The following is an 18,620-nucleotide window of genomic DNA, read 5'->3' as shown; positions in this document are numbered from 1 at the left end:
TAAACTTTTTATTAGTCATCTATCAGGGGAGTCTTACTGTCAATTTGCACTAGAAACTAGACAAAAATAATTAGCAAGATGTTGTGTGTTTGCATTTTTGTGTGCAGAAGGAAAGTTTAAAAATGCGTTGCTTTTTTTCAGGGGAATGCTCGGTTACAGGCGATATGTACTTCCAGTCATTTGACGGGAGGATCTTCACCTTCCCTGCGACATGTCACTACGTCCTCGCCAAAAGTCGCAACTCAGGAAAATTCGCTGTCACCATCCAGAACGCCCCCTGCGGAGCTGTGAGTCACTCCCAACCTGATATTTCTTTTGCTGCGGCTCCTGTTGGCTCAGGTTGCAATTTGTCCATCATGTAGATCATATCAGAATTTAAGTGCTCAATAATCCCTGCTGAGTCGAGGGTTTTGACTGCAACTGCAGGAGTAGATAATGAACAAGAAAAGTGACAAAAGACTGAGGGCTTCTTCTCCTCTCTGCTGGGCTTCCCAGCAGAGCGAGAGAGGGAGAGGTGAGATATAAGATGTCCCACTCATTAGAGCAGAGACCTCTAACAGCCAACAGGATTAGCTTATCTGGCCTGACTGACAGAGCAGTGGGAGCGGGAGGGGCGGCGGCTCTGGACAGAGAGAAGGTTATGCAGGAGAAGCAGGAGGTGAATGATGGGAAGGGACGGTAAAAGTGGGGAGGGTAGAGGTGGGCGCTAAAACCTCTCGGCTGTGGAGCCGCTTATGAAAGAAACGATTCATCAGAAAACATCAGAAGCGAAAGTGAAGCAGCTTTTATCATTCATATCAGCAGATTTTACATTAAAGGTGACCTGTTATGCTTCCTTAAACATGTTAGGTGAGGTTTATTTGCTCTACAGAACATTTTCATTTCAAATTTTTCACATAATCATTCTTAAATAATGAGATTTTAGTCTGCTCAGTTCTGTCTATATTGAAAATGAGTAGTTTTAGGAGTGCTTGTCACTTTAAATCCAAATTTAAATGAAAATGGCTGTAAACACATGCACAATTATGCAACCGTACATCTTTGAGAAGCACTAGTAGAGCCTCCTGCGCAACCAACAAGAATGCAGCAAGTGGTCTCTGAGTAGTAGGTCAACACCAAAACACTGGTCTTTTCCAGCAGCCATTGTGCAGCGCAGACAGCAGTAAAACCGGTTGACCAAAAATGCTGGATTGGTAGGTGACTTTATACATTAGCTTTGTCTGTTTTCAAGTGTACTAAGATACTTACTCCAGAAAATGGACCAAAAATACTTGGTAAATTGTGTGTTTTTACAGTGTACTTTTGACACTGTACTTAGAACTGTAGAGGGTGAATTACACTGCAAAAAACCCAAAATCTTACAAAGTAATTTTGGTCCAGTTTCTAGTGCAAATATCTTAGTACATTTGAAATAAGACAAAACTAACTTACAGTAACTTTAAAGCAAGAAATAAGAGCTTATTGAAACAGTGAATAAATGTTGCATATTGATGAAAAGGTTCTAGTTCCACTGGCAGATTATTTCTCTAATAACATGTACAAATGTTGTGAGTAAGTGAAATAATTTGCCAGTAGACCTAATAGTTTCTTATCAATATTAAGCAAATATTGACTTAAGAGAAGCTCTTATATTTTGCTGAAAAGTGCCTTGTAAGATAGTTTTGTCTTATTTCAAGTGCACTGAGATAGTTGGACTAGAAACTAGACCTAAAATTATTGCAGACGCCGCAGGTCGCATGGACCCGATTCCAACAGCCGCAACCTGAATTTCTGTTTTATTCCAGAAGAAAAGTATATTTATTGTTGCTAAATGTGTCAGTTTTCTCTTAAAGATCCATATACACATTATCTCATTTTGTGGGACAGAATTTTTCATCCTGACTACTTTTGTATTTTTGCTCTCTTTGTGTCTCCTGAATCTTCTTCTGTTTGGGAAAACGCCCATCTTGTCTCGATTGCAGAATCTAGACGGGTCCTGCATCCAATCAGTTAACCTGATCATTGACGAGGATCCGAGGACCGAGATCACACTGAGTCACGCCGGCGAGGTCTTCATGGCCGGCCAGTACCGCGTCTCGCTGCCCTATTCTGACGGTACTGTCCCTCGTCTTTCATCGCAGGCCGCCATTGTCTCGTCCAGGACTCTTTCAGCACTCATGCTGGAGGCAGATTGAATGGCAGCTGTGCTATTGAGGAAATATTTTCCCAATGCAGAGCTGTTCAGTTCCTGCATTGTGTGCAGAAAATGTCCTCTGAGTGTTGCTCTCATTACACGCCGGCGTCTTGGTGGTCAAATCAATGCTCTTTTGTGTGTTTTATGTGAAACTGTGATACTTGATACATAAATGAAAACATCAACATTTATACTTTACGTTCTGTCACAGGAGCTGGTTGATAACATCATCTGCCCGTGTAACCAAAAATCATAACTCCATTAGATTAATAAAAATAAATGTCCTTAATTTAATCAAATACGTACAAGAATAAATGACGTATTGAAATTACAAAATGAATTGAGTTCAATACAGTTAAAGGAAACTCAGATTATCATTTTACTCGGGTTGGAAAGATTTTTTCATGTAGGGAAGCCCAGAGAGTTACACTGCAAAAACACAAAATCTTATGTTTGGTCTAGTTTCTGGTGCAACTATTTTAGTAAAACAGAACTAACTTAAATGTAGCTTTTCAACAAGATATTTTAAGTCAATAATTCCTTAATATTGATGAAAGAGTACTACTGTAGTTCCACAGGAAGATTATATTACTTATAGCAAGAGAAAAATGTCTTATTTACTTACGAGTTGCTATATTTTTCTGAAAATGTACTTGTAAGTTAGTTTTGTCTTATTTCAAGTGTGCTAAGAGTTTTGCACTTGAGACTACACCAAAAATATTTGGTAGGATTTTGTTTTTGCAGTGTAGCTTCTGATTTTAGTTTCCCATAAGTCAGCGATAGTGGCATGATTATTGACCGCTCCAAAAGCAGGAAGTGGACTACATCGCAGGGCATTCTGGGTAAATACAACAAAAACAAACGTGCTAGTCTAGAGCTAGTGGGAGAAATGGTTCGTGGTTTTTAGCCAAAAACAAAAGAGAAATCCAAAATTTTTTGGTTTACGTTTCATCATGAAGGAAGTTGCGTTCAATGTCTCCTTCAGAAGTTTTTGTCTCCAGCGCCACCACAGGTGAGGAGGGGAACAGGTTTTTAAATTACATTGAATCGTTTGACGATGTGAAAGAGAACCGCAGCTGAAAATGTAATAAATGTTGCAGTTTTGTTCTGTAACTGAACCGAGTCTTCCGGACTGTCAGGTGTGAAAACAGCCTTGATTTCCTCGTTCTCCTTCTTCCACAGATGTCTTTCACATCCAGGAGCTGTCGTCCATGTTCCTCCAGGTGAGGACGGCGTTCGGCCTGCATCTGCAGTACAGCTGGACGGAGTTTCGTCTCTACCTGCAGGCCGACGAGGCGTGGAAAGACGACACGGTGGGGCTGTGCGGCACCTTCAACGGCAACACTCAAGACGACTTCCTGTAAGTGTGCGACGGCTGCCCTTTGACCCCTCCGCGCCCTCCGCCGACCCTTCCCTCCTCCCCTTTCGACGATTAAGAGCGATGGAGCGCGCACTCCTGTTTCAGGTGACAGGAGGGAGGTGAAGTGCTCTTCCCCTCTGTAATGCACACGAGTCGGCATCAAAAGACGCGCTCTCTGATCAGCTCTTTTAGGCTGACCAGATGAGCGCCCCACTGGACACGCAGCTCCAACAAGGAATTTACTGTTAGTGGAAAAGGGGCTCCACTGTGCCGACCATAATGTGCCGGATGTTGTCTGACAGCTGAAAGTGGATATACATCACCGCCGGTGACTGAAGTGGCAGCTATAGGGAAACTGAGGCTACAGCCATCCCTTTACATTAGATAGCTGTTTGTGCATAATGTTCACAGAAAGACACCACCTGCCTCTGCTAATCTCATTTTAAACAGAAAAATGCAATGAATTATGGGAAAACGGGACTGGACGGGTAGCTGGTATCACTGTCGTACGGCTGACATCAGAAATGGGTCAGAACTTTAAATTTTATTCAAATGAAAGTTTATAAAACTGCTAAGTAGGTTTGATCAGTAACAATATATATTGAGATAGACTCGTGATCAATATCTGTAGATAATACATATGATAGAATATTTAATATATAGAATTGGAACTCTGATCTAGAACCGCTTGGCATTCTGGGACATGTAGGCATGAAAGGCTTTAATACTTTACTAATATTTTAATATTACTGTAATATTACTTTATTTATTACACAAATTTATTATTCTGGGACCTGACTCCAAATTTTGTACCACAAACAATTCCACAAACAATTCCAAAGGTGGAATGACAATAAAATCCTTGAATCCTTTAATCCTTTAGCTAAGCTAGTTAGGTGGCATCAACTAACTCACTCTGTGGTTACCTAGCAACAACTTGCTAAGGAACTGGCGCAGCAGCAGTTTAATGTTTCACCACTGACTCATAACTGCTTAAAAATGTAAACAATGGGATGGAATGAAAACTGTGGATAAAACAGGAAACAGTTTCACAGTATTTCAGATATCTAAAACAAAAAACTAATCAATAATTATCAGAATCGATTGATTAGAAATACCTATGTTGTGGTACATTTTTTATATCATCCAGCCCTGGCACTAAGTGTAGGGGAAGATAAGTGCTAAACATTTTCAAAGTCAGCAAAAATGCTAATACGCTAAATAGGAACTGCAAAAACACAAAATCTTACCAAATATTTTTTGTCTAGTTTCTAGTGCAAATATCTTACTTAAAAAATTTAAATAACTTATAAGTAACTTTACAAAAATTGACAGGAGGTTTTATAAAATCAATAATTCCTTGGTACTCGTTCCACTGATAGATTTTTATACTTGTAACATGGAAAAAATGTCAGAAGTGAAAAAATCTCCCAGTGGAACTGGTATGTTTTTTTAAAATCAATATTAAGGAAGAATGACTTCTCCAACTTGTGTAAGTCTGCTGTGAAGAACCCAGATTATTGTTTTAATGTCTGATGATGCTCCATGATGAGGCTGCGACCTGGTTTTCCTGCAGATCTCCATCAGGAATGATCGAGAGCACCCCTCTCCTGTTTGGAAATGCCTGGAAGGTGTCGTCAGCCTGTTCCCTCAGCCTGAGCACGCCTCCGCTCGACCCCTGTGACACCCACCAACAGGCCGGTTCGTTTCTCTAACTCGCGTTTCTGTCTACTGAAAAGGTTAATCATGCTAAATATCTGATTCTGTTTCAGCTTTGACCCATTTTCAGGGGTTAAATATAAACTACATGAAATTTGTGAAATGCGACGCTTCATTTACCTTACATTTCCCATCAGTGGTTTAGCTGATTTTATTAATACGTCGTTGTGATGGAATTTTATATGCAATATAATTTCACACAAGTTGTTCTGGGACTTCCAACAAACTAAAATGCAGGAACTTATCTGAGACTCTGGGATGAAATAAAATGCAGTTAGTTTGTGTTTATATCTATTTAGAGATTGTGCGCCCCTAAAATGCCGCCCTGGGAAACTGCCTGGATGGCTCATATCTTAAACCAGCACTAATCAGAGAGATTTATTTTTAGAAAAGTTAATGATGATGTGATGTGTAAAAGGATAAACATTGGTGATTTGAATCTGTTGTCATGGAAATTAAACGCTGAGTGAAGTTTAGTTATGCTAGCTGTGATTAGCGCAGCTAGCGTTGCTAAAACTGTGTGTTTTTGCATTGAACCTAAAGATCCCTATCCAGGATATTTTATCACAGACTGTGGTTTAAACTCAAATGCAATTTCACTGGACTCTATAAATCCTTCCTGTTGTCCTATGAAAAGTTTGCTCTCTATTTTTGCCTGAATCAATCAATCAGTTTTCCTTTTCATTAGCGTCTGTTGGTTCTTTCTTCAAAGTACATGCAGCTGTTTACGTGATTGTTTCAAAATCTTGCTACTGAAAATAAAAGATTAAGTATTTCTATTAAGTATTTAGTATTATCTGCAAAACTTATACAACTGTATCACTTAACGAAGTGCTCAACATTCCTCATTTTATCTTTTGTTGTTTTTCATAAAATTACTACTTTGTTCTCATATTATTTTGACTTTATTCCCATAATAAAAATGTAGAAATCTTAGTTTGGCCCTAATTTTCCATCATAGAGATGGCCTGAATTCAAGGTCCAGATAAATAGCTGTCAAACAAGATGGCCGCCCTGGGCGTGCTGACATCACTCTGCGCTATGGAAAACCAAGGAGAGGATTGGTGGAAAAAAATTCATATTTTTCAAAACTTAAATCTTTGAAAACTTTATTTACTCAGTAATAATTCAACAACGCCTCCAGATCTGAACCTTAAAACTCGTTACTGGGAAAGTTGCATAACGGGAAATGAAGTGATGTGAGGACCATGATGAAAACCTCGTTCCTGTGTTTCCCCCTGGCGCTCAGTGACCTACGCCTCGGAGACGTGTGACATCCTGAACCAGGATCTGTTCGCCGCCTGTCACGAGTACCTCAGCCCAACGCCGTTCCACCTGCAGTGCCGCGCAGACACCTGCAGGTGTGGCACGCCCTGCCTCTGCTCCGCCCTGGCCCACTACGCTCGGCACTGCCGCAGGTTCTCCATCATCGTCGACTTCCGAGCGCACGTATCGGACTGTGGTGAGGATTCAGGGAAAAGATCTTTAATTTCTGCTTTTCTTACTTTCATAATAAAATTATAACTTTATTATGAAACTTCGTCCTCTCCCAGCTGTCACCTGTCCTGCCACCATGCAGTATGGCACCTGTGTGTCGGCCTGCCAGCGGCGCTGCTCCTCCCTGTCCATCCCGCAGCACTGTGGGGGCCACTGTGAAGAGGGCTGCGTCTGCCCCCAGGGCTCCTTCTACAACCACCGAACACACACCTGTGTGCACAGGTAAGACCATCACCTGTGGTCTTACCTGACCACATTCTGAGCTGTTTTCTCAGAATTCAATAATTATTCACTTAAAACAAGCTCCTATATCTTGCTGAAAAGTTATTTGTAAATTAGTTTTATGTAATATATGTGTGCCAGAAACTCAACCTAAAATACTTGGTAATATTTTATATTTTTGCAGTGAAAACATTTTCACAGTGTTTTCACACAGTAGCCTTTGTACAGTGCATATGGTGGTAAAACCAGCTGACCAAACCTTCTGCTGGAGTTCGGCTTGGGTTGCTAGGTAACGGGCAGGGCTTAGCTGGGGTTGCTAGGTAACGGCAGAGTGCCTGTGGAATGTGACTCAACAATTGCTAGGTTTTTGAAATGGATCCAAAAAGCATTAACTTGTTGCCAAAAAACAGCTGGGTGTTTTTTAAGCCCTTGGGCTGTTTTTACACTGTAAAAACACAAAATCCAACCAAGTAATTTTGGTCTAGTTTCTAGTACAAATATCCTATTACACTTAGAATAAGCAAAACTAACTTACAAGTTATTTTAAAATAAGATTTAGGAGTTTGTTTCAAGTTAATAATTTCTTAATATTGACAATTCCTTAACATTTTCCTGATGTTGTAAGGAAAATAATTTGCTAGTGGAACTAGTACTTTTTCTTTAATGTTACAGAATTATTGACTCAAAACAAACTCCTGTTTTTTGCTGAAATGTTACTTGTAAGTTAGTTTTGTTTTATTTCAAGTATACTATGACATTTCTAAATAAAATTGATTTATTTCTCACTTTTATATCTAAATAAAAGTGAGAATAATGTAAAATTCAATGTTTCTTTACATATTCCATCTGCATTAGAAACTAGACATAAAAAATACTTGGTAAGATTTTTGCAGTGTATTTCTTCTTCAGTTTTAGTTTTTTCTTCAGTTCCTACAGTCATTACAGTTACTTTATTTGGTGTGAGTTAGTTTTTTGTTGTTGTGTAACTTGGTTTATATGCCTTTCTGATCTGCTTTGCTGTAAAATTGTTTGGGTGTCGGCTGAGGAGTTTGAACCTCCACCTTCGTGTTGGCTGCTGGAGCAGCTCCAGTGTTTTCCATGCAGACGGCTGCTAAGCTGGAAGCTCTCCACCAAACAAACCCTCTCAGAGTGATATTTGTATCTGCTCTGGATCTGGGGTCAGCCCTTAAGTGGAAAGCCTTGTCGAGCTCGAGGACCCCCATAATTGCGCTCTGCCTTTCAGCGTGCTCCGCCCTGGAAGACTCGCAGCCTAATTCCTCTTAAATGTCCCGAGTTTTTACATCCCACTGCAGCGCGGTGCCTTACTTAGCATGTGATAGAGTTACACCTAGGAATCCACCCTGAAACCCCCTTTTCATTCCCGCTCGGGCCGGGACGACACAGATATCTGATAACCAGTGAGAAAGAGTTTGTAGTACAGAGGCTGATTTGACTTTAAGCTGGATGCAGTTTAACGTAATGTGTGGTTTCTGTACGTATTTATTTTTATGAGTTTCTTTTTAAGGAGGTTTTCTCATTGATCAAACATTTTCTAAATCTGAGCCCTCTTCACTTACAGTTAATGGTTTGTTTAGGGAAACATAAAGCTCACTGTAACATAACTATTCACACATTTAGGTAGATTCATTGTATTTGTAGCTCTGTAGCAGAATGTTTCTACACGATTCTTGTTTTATTCCATTATTAGGGCCATACTAGGAACAAATAAAAAATAAAAAAGAAGATTAAGAGAATAAAGTCATAAAATTAAGAGAATAACGTACGAGAATAAAGTCAACACTATATAAGAATAAATTCATAATATGTCAAGAATAAAGTCATAAAATTACAAGAATAAAGAATGAAGAATAAATGTGTTTGTTCCTGTAATTATTTTAAAAAAATTGGGCCCCAATACGCTGTTGTTTGTTCTTGTATTATTATATTTGTTTTGTTCTATTTCCCAGAATTTGCTTAAAGTTACAAATTTCTGCAAGTTGATTTTATTACTTTCTTTATTTTGCCACTTCAAAAATAACCAAATCTAAATCTTACCAAGTATTTTTAGTGTATAGTAATATTTTGTAATAATTTATTACACCTGAAATAAGACAAAATTAATTTAAAGTAACTTTTAAATCAGTTTGTTTTAAGTAAATAATTCCTTAGTATTAGTAAAAAAAAAAATGCTGGTTCCTCTGGTACAATTTTTCTATGTTTCACTTGCAACATAGAAAAATTGTCTTGTTACAAGTGAAATAATCTGCTAGAGGAACGAATACATTTTAATCAATACTAAGTAATTATTGATTTTAAACAAACCCTTACATTTTGCTGAAAAGTTTCTTGTAAGTTAGTTTTCTTTTATTTTAAGTGTACTAAGATATTTGCACTAAAAACTATAAAAAGATACTCAGTAGGATTTGGTGTTTCTTGCAGTGGAGAAGCAAAAAACACCAAATTGTGTCATATTTTTATCATGTGAAGCATTTTGACTCTGTTGTTGATTTGATGTTAAACTAGAATATGTGTAACTGAATCTGATTCTGTCTGAACAACTGGGGCGTTTTAAATATATATAAACTGGACCTGTAAGGTGCATTGGGAGAACATTAGTGAATTTGAGTGATATTACTGAACTGGAACACACTGAGGTGAAATAATGACCTTTATTCCATGTTTTTAATGTTTTTGTTGTCGTAACGTCCTCCTGTTTCTCCTCAGGTCCGAGTGTCCCTGCAGTTTCCTCGGAGTCGACTACGAACCCGGAGACGTGATCTTGACATCAGCAGGTGTTCAGTAAGATCTTCTCTAAAGTTTCTTTCTCACAAGATGCTTCAGGTTTAAATGTTTTTATTGTCTTCAGTCAAACCACAAAATGAGAAAAATTCTGGATTAAGATAATCTGGAAAAGATTAAGATTGAGAGAATTAAACATAGACTAAAAACAAAACAAGGATTTCCAGGCTGTATCAAACATCCGTCCTTTGTTTGTTAAATCTGTCAGTTAGTTTATGTATTAACTGTGTAAACTTATTTATATATTAAATAAAATCAGTTAATTTAAATTTTGGTGCTTTAGTGTTTTTATGGGAGATTTTTCTGAATGTTGCTGAAGAGCCACCCAGAGATAGAAAGAAACATTGCAGAAGCTGTCGACCTTTTAGCATTTCAGCATTTTATATTGTTGCCCGAAGGCAACAATATGGATATATGATAGCATAATGCTATCATAATGGTAGCATTATGCTATCATAATGGTAGCATAATGCTATCATTTCATTATGCTGGCATACAGCCAGTTGCGCAGCTACATATTTTCTGAGGTGAATGCGAACATGTCATGGCCGCCCCAATGACATAAACTTGTACAACTCATTTTTAATTAAAGTATCAATAAGGATAAATGTTCATATATGTGAATAAATTGCTGCCCACAGGGCAATTAAAAAAGAATGAAACAAAAAACAGGGCAATATTTCATCATTTAATATATTTGAGCCAAAGAGCCACTTCTGTGTCTAGAACCGCCTGTGTCTGCAGGTCTGAGGCTTTTTGTTAGCATGTTTTCACACATTTAGGTCCCGCAACTACAATTTAACTGACGCTAATATTTCTCGTGTTTTGTTTTATTCATTATTATTACACTTATTGTTGAGGTGTGTGTGATAGGTGTGTCTGTCAGACATTTATAGCAATACAGAATAAATCGCATCCCGTATTGGTTCAATAAGGGGCGGAGACAACAACAACCTGTCATTTTAGGCTAGTTTAAGCTAACCTGAATATTTACAACTCTCTTGTTGATACACTGACATTACGTACCTTCTGTCTTTCAACCACTTTGAAAAGCTTTTCTTTGTCTCTCCAACAACTTTATCCTTCCCTCCCTTCCGTTTTCTGTTTTGTGCTCCAGATTTTTTTTCTGCCGCCCATCTTTAGCTCCCTGTTGTTGATGCATTCCTACAATTAAAATTTAAAAGAAGAATAACGCGCCTCAGCGTTTCTCGAAGGGACGCTGCCCAAGCTACCTGTATGGGAGGGAAGAGGAGAGGGGCGCCTAATCAGTGCTGTTCCTCTGTTAGTGATCATTTCATACACAAACAGCTGTTAAGTACATAAAATGCTGATTAGAAAAAATTCCCCACATCGTTTGCGCCCCCTCTATGCAGCGCCCCTATGCGTTGCATACACTGCATACAGCCATGTTGCTGCCCACATTCATTCTTCTTTAAAAGGTTTTAATATTTGAATGATTGAATGTGTAACGTACCCTGATGTTCCCCTACAGAATGTGTCTTAATGGTAAACTGGTTCCCCAGACTGGAGAAACTGGTAAGATGATTCCCTGATTCAGTTTTTAGTGCTTTGGATGTTTTGGCAGAATTTTTTCTGTAATTTCTTCCTGACTTTCTGCAGACAGGCTTTGCCCGCTGGGTCAGCTCCACCTGAACTGCTCAGATGGGGAGAACAGCCAATCAGCAGGAAGGGGCGTGGCCTGTGAGCGCACCTGTGAGTCCTACCTGCTCAACATCACCTGCTCTGCGCATGAGCCCTGCATCTCTGGCTGTGCCTGTCCACCCGGGTGAGTAGCAGCTTGATTTATTATGAATGGAAGCTCATGAAAATAACCAAACTCCAAACTGGACCAGTCTGCTCTGCATAACCAGAACCAAACATTGACAGGCAAACATTCTGCTGATTCCTGTAAGAATAATAACAAAAGGAACATAAATCCAGATTAATTCTGGTCTGGATTACAACTTTTTATTACTTTCTTTATTTTTACACTGCATTCAATTTTACTAAGTATTTACTGTTTAGTTTCTATTGAAAATATATCAGTTCACTTGAAATAAGACAAAACTAACTTACAAGTTACTTTACAGCACAATATATGAGTTTGTTTTCAGTAAATAATTCCGTAATATTGATGAAAAAGTTCTAGTACCATTGGCAAAATATTTCATTTATAACATGTTAAAAATCTCTTGTTATAAGTGAAATTATTTGCAGTGGAACTAATACTTTTTAAATCAATTTTAAGAAATTATTAACCTAAAACAAGCTCCTATGTTTCAAGTGTACTAATATAAACAGTTCTGGTTCTGCTCTGCATCCAGAACCAGAACCAAACATGGAGAAGCAGCATCCAGCCTTTATGCACCACAAATCTGGAACAAACTAACAGAAAACTGCAAAACTGCCCAAACACTGATTCATTTAAATCGAGGCTAAAAGCCGCTGCTTTTGATTAATAATAAAAGAAACATTGACCAACATTTGATGTGATTCAATGATTTTTATGATCTCATCAAAACAGTGTTTATATGACTTTTTATTTTTGTATTTTTATGATGTAAAGCACTTCTTCCTCTCTCTTCTTCCTGAAATTTGCTGTACAAATAAACTTGATTGACTGATTTAAATAAACCTGGCTCTATTTAAGAAAAGTAAATGCTTCCTAGATCTAACTGTTTGTGCCACGTATGTTATTAACTTGTATTTAATTTTTCTGGTGTTGGTTAGGATTCTCTAATTCATCCGTTGGAGACAGAAAAGTCTCTAAAGTTAGTAGATGATGCAGACAGACGACCTTTGGTCTGTTTCAGTTGAACGATCCCTTTAATCCTTCCTGGGTTTTTTTAAAGGCATCTGTTAAGTTTGAATTTGGATAAGTGGTTTAGGCTTTCAGGTTAATTTGAAACACAACAAGATGCTGTGAAAAGGTCAGAGATGTGCAGAGATGCCTCATAAGTCATCTAAGACGTGTAAAGCTGACTGGCGTTTCTGTTCGACACATTAAACAAGATGACCTTTACGGTGACATCAGACTCTGGACCTGATGTTCAGGCCTTGATAAGTTCAGTTAATAACTCCTTGAAACCTGAGAGGGAAACTATTTAGTGGTAAATATGGCCACAAAGACTTTTCATTGATGGTCAGCGATGATTCAGCTCTAAAGAAGAGACTAAAGGTTGTGAGGTTCCATCAACCTGAATCACTAGCCTGCGTTTTGGTTTCTGCTTTGACGTTAAAGGTGACCTATTATGGTTCCTTGAACAGGTTAGGATGGGTCTGAGTGTGAAGGAAAACATGTTTATTACGTTTTTGTACAAAATGATTCTTAGATAATGAGATTTTAGTTTGGTGGGTTCTGCAGAATCAGCTGTGTTTGGGCCTCTATCACTTTAAATGTAATAAGCTGCTGCTGGCCACGCCTCCAAAACTCAACCTTTACACTCACATGTTAAAATAGCTGCAAACAGATGCACAATTATACAACCATACACATTTGAAAAGCAGAAGTAAAGCCTCCTGCACAGCCAACAAGAATGCATCAAGTGGTTTCTGGCTGTTAAGTCAACAACAAAACACTTGTCTTTTCCAGCAGCCATTGTACAGAGCATACAGCAGTAAAATCAGCTGACCAAACGAGCTGGACCTAAGTTTATCTGCTCCAGCTTCACCTCAGATCTACAGCTGTGGTGTTGATAATTGGACAAAGCTGTTTTTTCCAAGAGGACAATGACCCTGAACGTTTGATAAAATGTCACCCGTCCATGCATTGTGTTTAAAAGCTGGGTTAGTTACAGTAAATCAACAGTTGTTGGTTTATATGTCAGTCTGAACAGAGGTTTGTGTTGGGTTCCTCTCAGACAAAGTGGATCTGCTGAAAACACTGATTTGTGCTGAGTTCGGCGCTATCTGCTTAGCTAAGGGACTGAAAATAGACCAACACAAAGCAAGGCTTTAGTTTAAGAAGTAAAAAAAACAAAGATAAAAATTGAAAAGCAACCTCAACTCGTCTGTGTGGTATTTATCTGCAGCAGGACTTTGAAACCTCTAATGGGAAATAATTAGCTGCCGTGTTGACTGAGGACTCCATTGTGTTTTTTTCGTTCACAAAGGAACACTTTGTTTATGATCAAAATGTCGACCATTCATTCCCTCGTTCTGTGTCAGCTGAACTCATATAAACCTGAACTTTTAGGTCCAAAACAGAAGCCTGCGGTTTCCTGGAATTTGGTATCAGTTTGCAGTTTATATGTACGCATCATGCTGGGCAAAGGTCTTAAATCCCCCCGACTTTTTCTAGACTTTTCAACCAGTTTTGGTCAACAGTTCTCCAAACTACCTGATAGTGTTCAAAAGTTCACTGGCTTCACTTTTTAAAGTCAGGATTTTTGATTTAGTCCTTAAACCTGATAATTTTAGGAACAATGTTTTTCTCATTAATCCAGACATTTCTAGATTTCTTGTTGCTAGACCAGGACAGCAGATTGTGCTGCGTCTGCTTAAAAGTGAGGAAAATTATCGAAGAGCAGGCGTGTGATTGCAAACAAATACAATTACTACCAGATGAACATTATCTGTTAGTAATGGATGCTAAAAACTGGTAAAAATCCAGGAAAGACCTAAGAGATGCAAACCTTCCTAAAGGAGACACAAGATGTTTTAATGCCAAGGAACAACCAACAGACAGAAAATAATAAAACAATAATGGACAGTGATTATTGAATAAAACGTCTTTGATTAAACATTGTTTTTGCTTGTTAAGTATGTCAAAGGAATTATAAGAAATATTTAAAGATAATATTACTGTACTGAAATTAAAATGGTGTTTCCAGTGGACATAGTTCAATAAAATCAATGTTCAATTGATTGGATCAATTCAGAAGAATGGTAAACATTTCCAGCGCCAACTACGCTATTATTATTGATATTGTTCACATATTTCTGTCATGCTGCACATCAGCCTGAACCACAGGTGGGTAGTAACTAGTTACATTTACTCAATTACATTTACTTGAGTAACATTTTGGAAAAAATGCACGTTTAGGAGTATTTTTACTTTGCTGTGCTTTTTACTTTTACTTGAGTAATTTTATTATGAAGTATCTCAACTCTTGCTTGAGTAATATTTCTGGATTTTCTACCCACTGAACAAAGAACAAACAAGTTTTAACCAAACATTCACCAGATACACGCTTGCAATTTCTGTTAAAGTTTCATCAGTTTTTTATTTACAGAAGCTGATTTGGAAAAATGTTCTTTATTTTTTTCTTCTTATATGAATTATCGTCATTTTGGTCCTTAAAATTCCACTGAACTTTAAATTTCTGATGATGTAATTTTTAAATATTAAATGATTGATAATTTGATCAGTTACTCAGTACTTGAATAGACTTTTTACCAAATACGTTTTTACTCTTACTTGAGTAATTTCTTCGACAGCTACTTTTTATTTTTACTTGAGTAAAAATATGTTGAAGTAGTTTTGAAAACTTCAACATGTTCAAAACTACAACATGTAGTAGTTTATGCCGGTGATACACGGTGGTGACTGAGTCATGCTGTGGTCTTTTCTTCAGGAAATACTTACGATCCTGGAACAAAACCCTTTAGAGGCAGCTGGAGACTTGAGATCAATTGAGAATAGTGTGTGGTACCAACTAGAAACGCAAATATTTTATTTCTAATTAAATGTACAAATCTTTGCTTTGATTTTGTGATAACAAATTAGATGAGGTAACTTCTTAACCCTGTAGAGTTCAAGTTGAACCTTTATTATTGTCCCATGAAATTAAATTCACCCCGACCGGCTGTAGCTGTGCGGATTTATGGGTGACATGTTGGTAGGTCGGGAGGATAAGTGATTGCAGAATCTTTGATCAGAGTAATCAATATCGCCGCTTGGCGCGCAGATAAAGGAAGCTGTTAGCGGCTGTCGTGTAACTCTACTCAGATGAACCTCGGGTTTATGGCGGCACCATTCAGTGTGTCACGTCATTGTCTGCTGCCTCGCCAGTGTAGCTCAGTTCTGCACATTACAAGATACTTATCAGCCTGGTGCTGCAGAGTGGAGGAGAGCAAATGCAGGCATCCAGACAAAGACTGGTTTTCTCTCTTCATCTCTGAGAATCCTAATTGTCTGGATTTCTCATGTAGCGAACGAGTGTTATTCCTTTTCATTCACAGCTGCCCACCCTTGAAGCTGTCTTTCATTTGCTGGAATGTTCCTGCAGTGGAAGCCGACATCTGTTAGTGAACTCACAAATGAGTCCAAGCTAAAGGCAAACTCACAGACTTCAGATGACAGGAAGTCGATGGCATACCAAATGTTTCTTCAGCATTAAGTTTTTGGATTAAATTTTTTAGCCATTACCTTCCAACAATTTGGTTAAATACCTTTTATTGCTCTCCTTTTATTTGAGATTGTGTTGCAGAGATATCCCATTCATAAAAGAAAGCCTTCTGGCAACAGATGCCAGCTCATTTACGGAGGATACCAAGGAGTTCCCTGGCCAGTGTCCTGACCGTTGTCTGCTTCAAGTACACGTGGACCTTTACGGAGTGAAGTTCAGTATTTGGTGTTCCTTAGAGAAGCTGACTCTTATCCCAGCTCTGAACCATCTTAGCACATTCTGGAAAACAAGTCTTGAAGATGCCAATAGAAATACAAAAAAGCAAAGACTCAGACTTTCCAAAACCAGCCACCCTTCTCCACATAACTACCCCTTGAGATCCAGGCCATTAACACCACAAACAGGATTGGTGACCAGGGAGATCTCTGCCAGAGTCCAAGATTAACCAGGAACAAACTCCAGTAGACTTATTTACTGATCTAATTCTTGGTGGTAATTTAGGACCTTCTAATGAAGGGTCATTCATTCTAATGAGCATAAAGGCACAGACTTGATTCCAGTTAGTATCGGACTCAGTGTTGCCCTTTGTTAGCTGTTTTGTACAGAATTTCTTGTTAGGAGAATCAGACTCTAGTGCTTCTGTTTGCAGATGATGTGGTTCTGTTTGTGTCACTTTACCTGGAAGGACTGAAGGTGTTTAAAGCCAAATGAAATGACCAGGATGAAGGTTAGAACCAGCAGGTGAAGTGCTGGGAATGAGCTGCTGTCATTCGGAGTAATTAAGGAAGGAGAGATTTATAAGGGGATGTCTGAGAGGCAAAGACATTCCTCACCCGATGCCATGAGCTCTGATGATGGAAAGAATGGGATTATAATTACTAAGGTTCATCCTTAGGAAGATGGTTTATGCCTTGCATATCCCAGATGAGTGCAGAATGGTATCATCTCTCTACCATGTTCCAGAGTCATTGTAGGAGGTTTTTAGAGATCTTCCATTTGGGGTAGAAGAGACTGGTCCAGATCCACTCGTCAATGGAGAGACTTTAACTTGCCTCTCCTTTGGGGGAGCACTTAGTTTCTTGGGTGAGCTGGATGAGGTATTTCTGGTGTAGGAAGTCCAAAAATACTTGCTTAACTTGATGTTCCAATGATCCAGTGCTACAGATGATTGAGCAGACAGACCAGATTTAGTCACTTTTAACATTTTTTAACACAAAAACACGGTAGGAACCCTGCCTACGTCACCTGACATACACAATCTCTCAGTTGCACCTTGAGCATAATTTCAGTTTGATTTGTTTTAAAACAGGAATTCCTGATCTCATATTTCCCCTCTCTAGGTTACTGAAACATGGGGATGAGTGCTTTGAGCCTGATGCCTGCCCCTGTTTGTGGAAAGGGAAAGAATATTTCCCTGGCGACCGAGTTTCCTCCCCCTGTTACCAGTGGTACGTTCACACATATGAAGTATATGACAAGATTATCTCACAGTTTCTTATCACAAATTTAAGAATTACCTCAGAATGAAGACAAATCTCCAACAATGTTCTGCTGCAAGGTTTAGCCTGACACCACAGAGCTGTGAGGCTGTCAGAGCAGCAAAAGTTGCCATGTGATATGTGTAATTCTCTGTTATCACGAGGCAGAGAATAGGCCTTGGAAACAGAGCAGGCCCTTGTACATGTCTCTGATTCCATCTGCTTCAAACCGTCCCTGGCTGGTGAAAGAAACCTCCCAGTGATCTCGGTTATTCTCCCGTCCTTTTCCTTCAAGTTACAGCCAGGGAAGATGATGTAGATGACAGCTTAATGGCACAATTGGCCAATTTACCAGCACTTTTCTGCCTTCGGTAAACCAAAGGCTCTTTACAAATGGAGACGGTTGGAGGTGAAAAGCGGTTCCTGCAGTAAGTGGGAACAAGTTGATGTTAAACCACTGAAGCTTTTCTTTCCTTGCAGTGTTTGCCAACATGGGATGTTCCAGTGTGTGTTTCGTCCATGTCCCTCCATGTGCACGACTTACGGTGATCGCCACTACAGGACGTTCGACGGACTGCTGTTTGACTACGTCGGGGCCTGCAAGGTTTATCTTGTTAAGGTACTTAACAATCATTTCTCCATCCGTTTAAAGGTAACCTATTCTGCCTCCATAAACAGGTTAGGATAGATCTATAGGCAAAACAAAACATGTTCATTACATTTTTTGCACAACCAGAATGCAGCAAGTGGTTTCTGGATGGTAAGTCAACAACAAAGCACTTGTGTTTTCCAGCATCCATTGTACAGCACATAAAATGGTAAAAACCAGCTGACCAAACGTGCTGGAGCTTTGCTGGGGTTGCTGGGTAACGGGTTGGCCTTTAAGGGGGTTGCTAGGTAACGGGGCAGTGCCTGGCGATTTGTGACGTTACATTCTGGAGGTTTTTGAAACAGCTAACACCAAAAAACATGAACTGATTGCCTAAAATTGTTTGTATGGTTTTTGTAAGCAGACGTTGTTT

The 18,620-nt window shown here is 38.9% G+C and overlaps 1 protein-coding gene across 1 annotated transcript in view; it reads left to right on the top strand.

Moving 5' to 3' along the window:
* The window catches only part of otog (otogelin), a 73,205-nt gene that overhangs the window by 22,064 nt on the left and 32,521 nt on the right, over window positions 1-18,620 (top strand). The window contains exons 14-24 of the mRNA XM_032560826.1: window positions 142-287; window positions 1,962-2,094; window positions 3,356-3,533; window positions 5,110-5,234; window positions 6,502-6,714; window positions 6,806-6,971; window positions 9,696-9,770; window positions 11,263-11,306; window positions 11,391-11,556; window positions 17,461-17,568; window positions 18,079-18,217. Coding sequence (XP_032416717.1) covers window positions 142-287; window positions 1,962-2,094; window positions 3,356-3,533; window positions 5,110-5,234; window positions 6,502-6,714; window positions 6,806-6,971; window positions 9,696-9,770; window positions 11,263-11,306; window positions 11,391-11,556; window positions 17,461-17,568; window positions 18,079-18,217 — 1,493 coding nt within the window. The remainder of the gene's footprint in view (window positions 1-141; window positions 288-1,961; window positions 2,095-3,355; window positions 3,534-5,109; window positions 5,235-6,501; window positions 6,715-6,805; window positions 6,972-9,695; window positions 9,771-11,262; window positions 11,307-11,390; window positions 11,557-17,460; window positions 17,569-18,078; window positions 18,218-18,620) is intronic.

This window comes from Xiphophorus hellerii, chromosome 4 (assembly GCF_003331165.1).
Source record: "Xiphophorus hellerii strain 12219 chromosome 4, Xiphophorus_hellerii-4.1, whole genome shotgun sequence".
Taxonomy (NCBI): Eukaryota; Metazoa; Chordata; class Actinopteri; order Cyprinodontiformes; family Poeciliidae; genus Xiphophorus; species Xiphophorus hellerii.
Note: the sequence above shows the minus strand (reverse complement) of the source record. Positions and strands in the feature narration are given on the sequence as shown.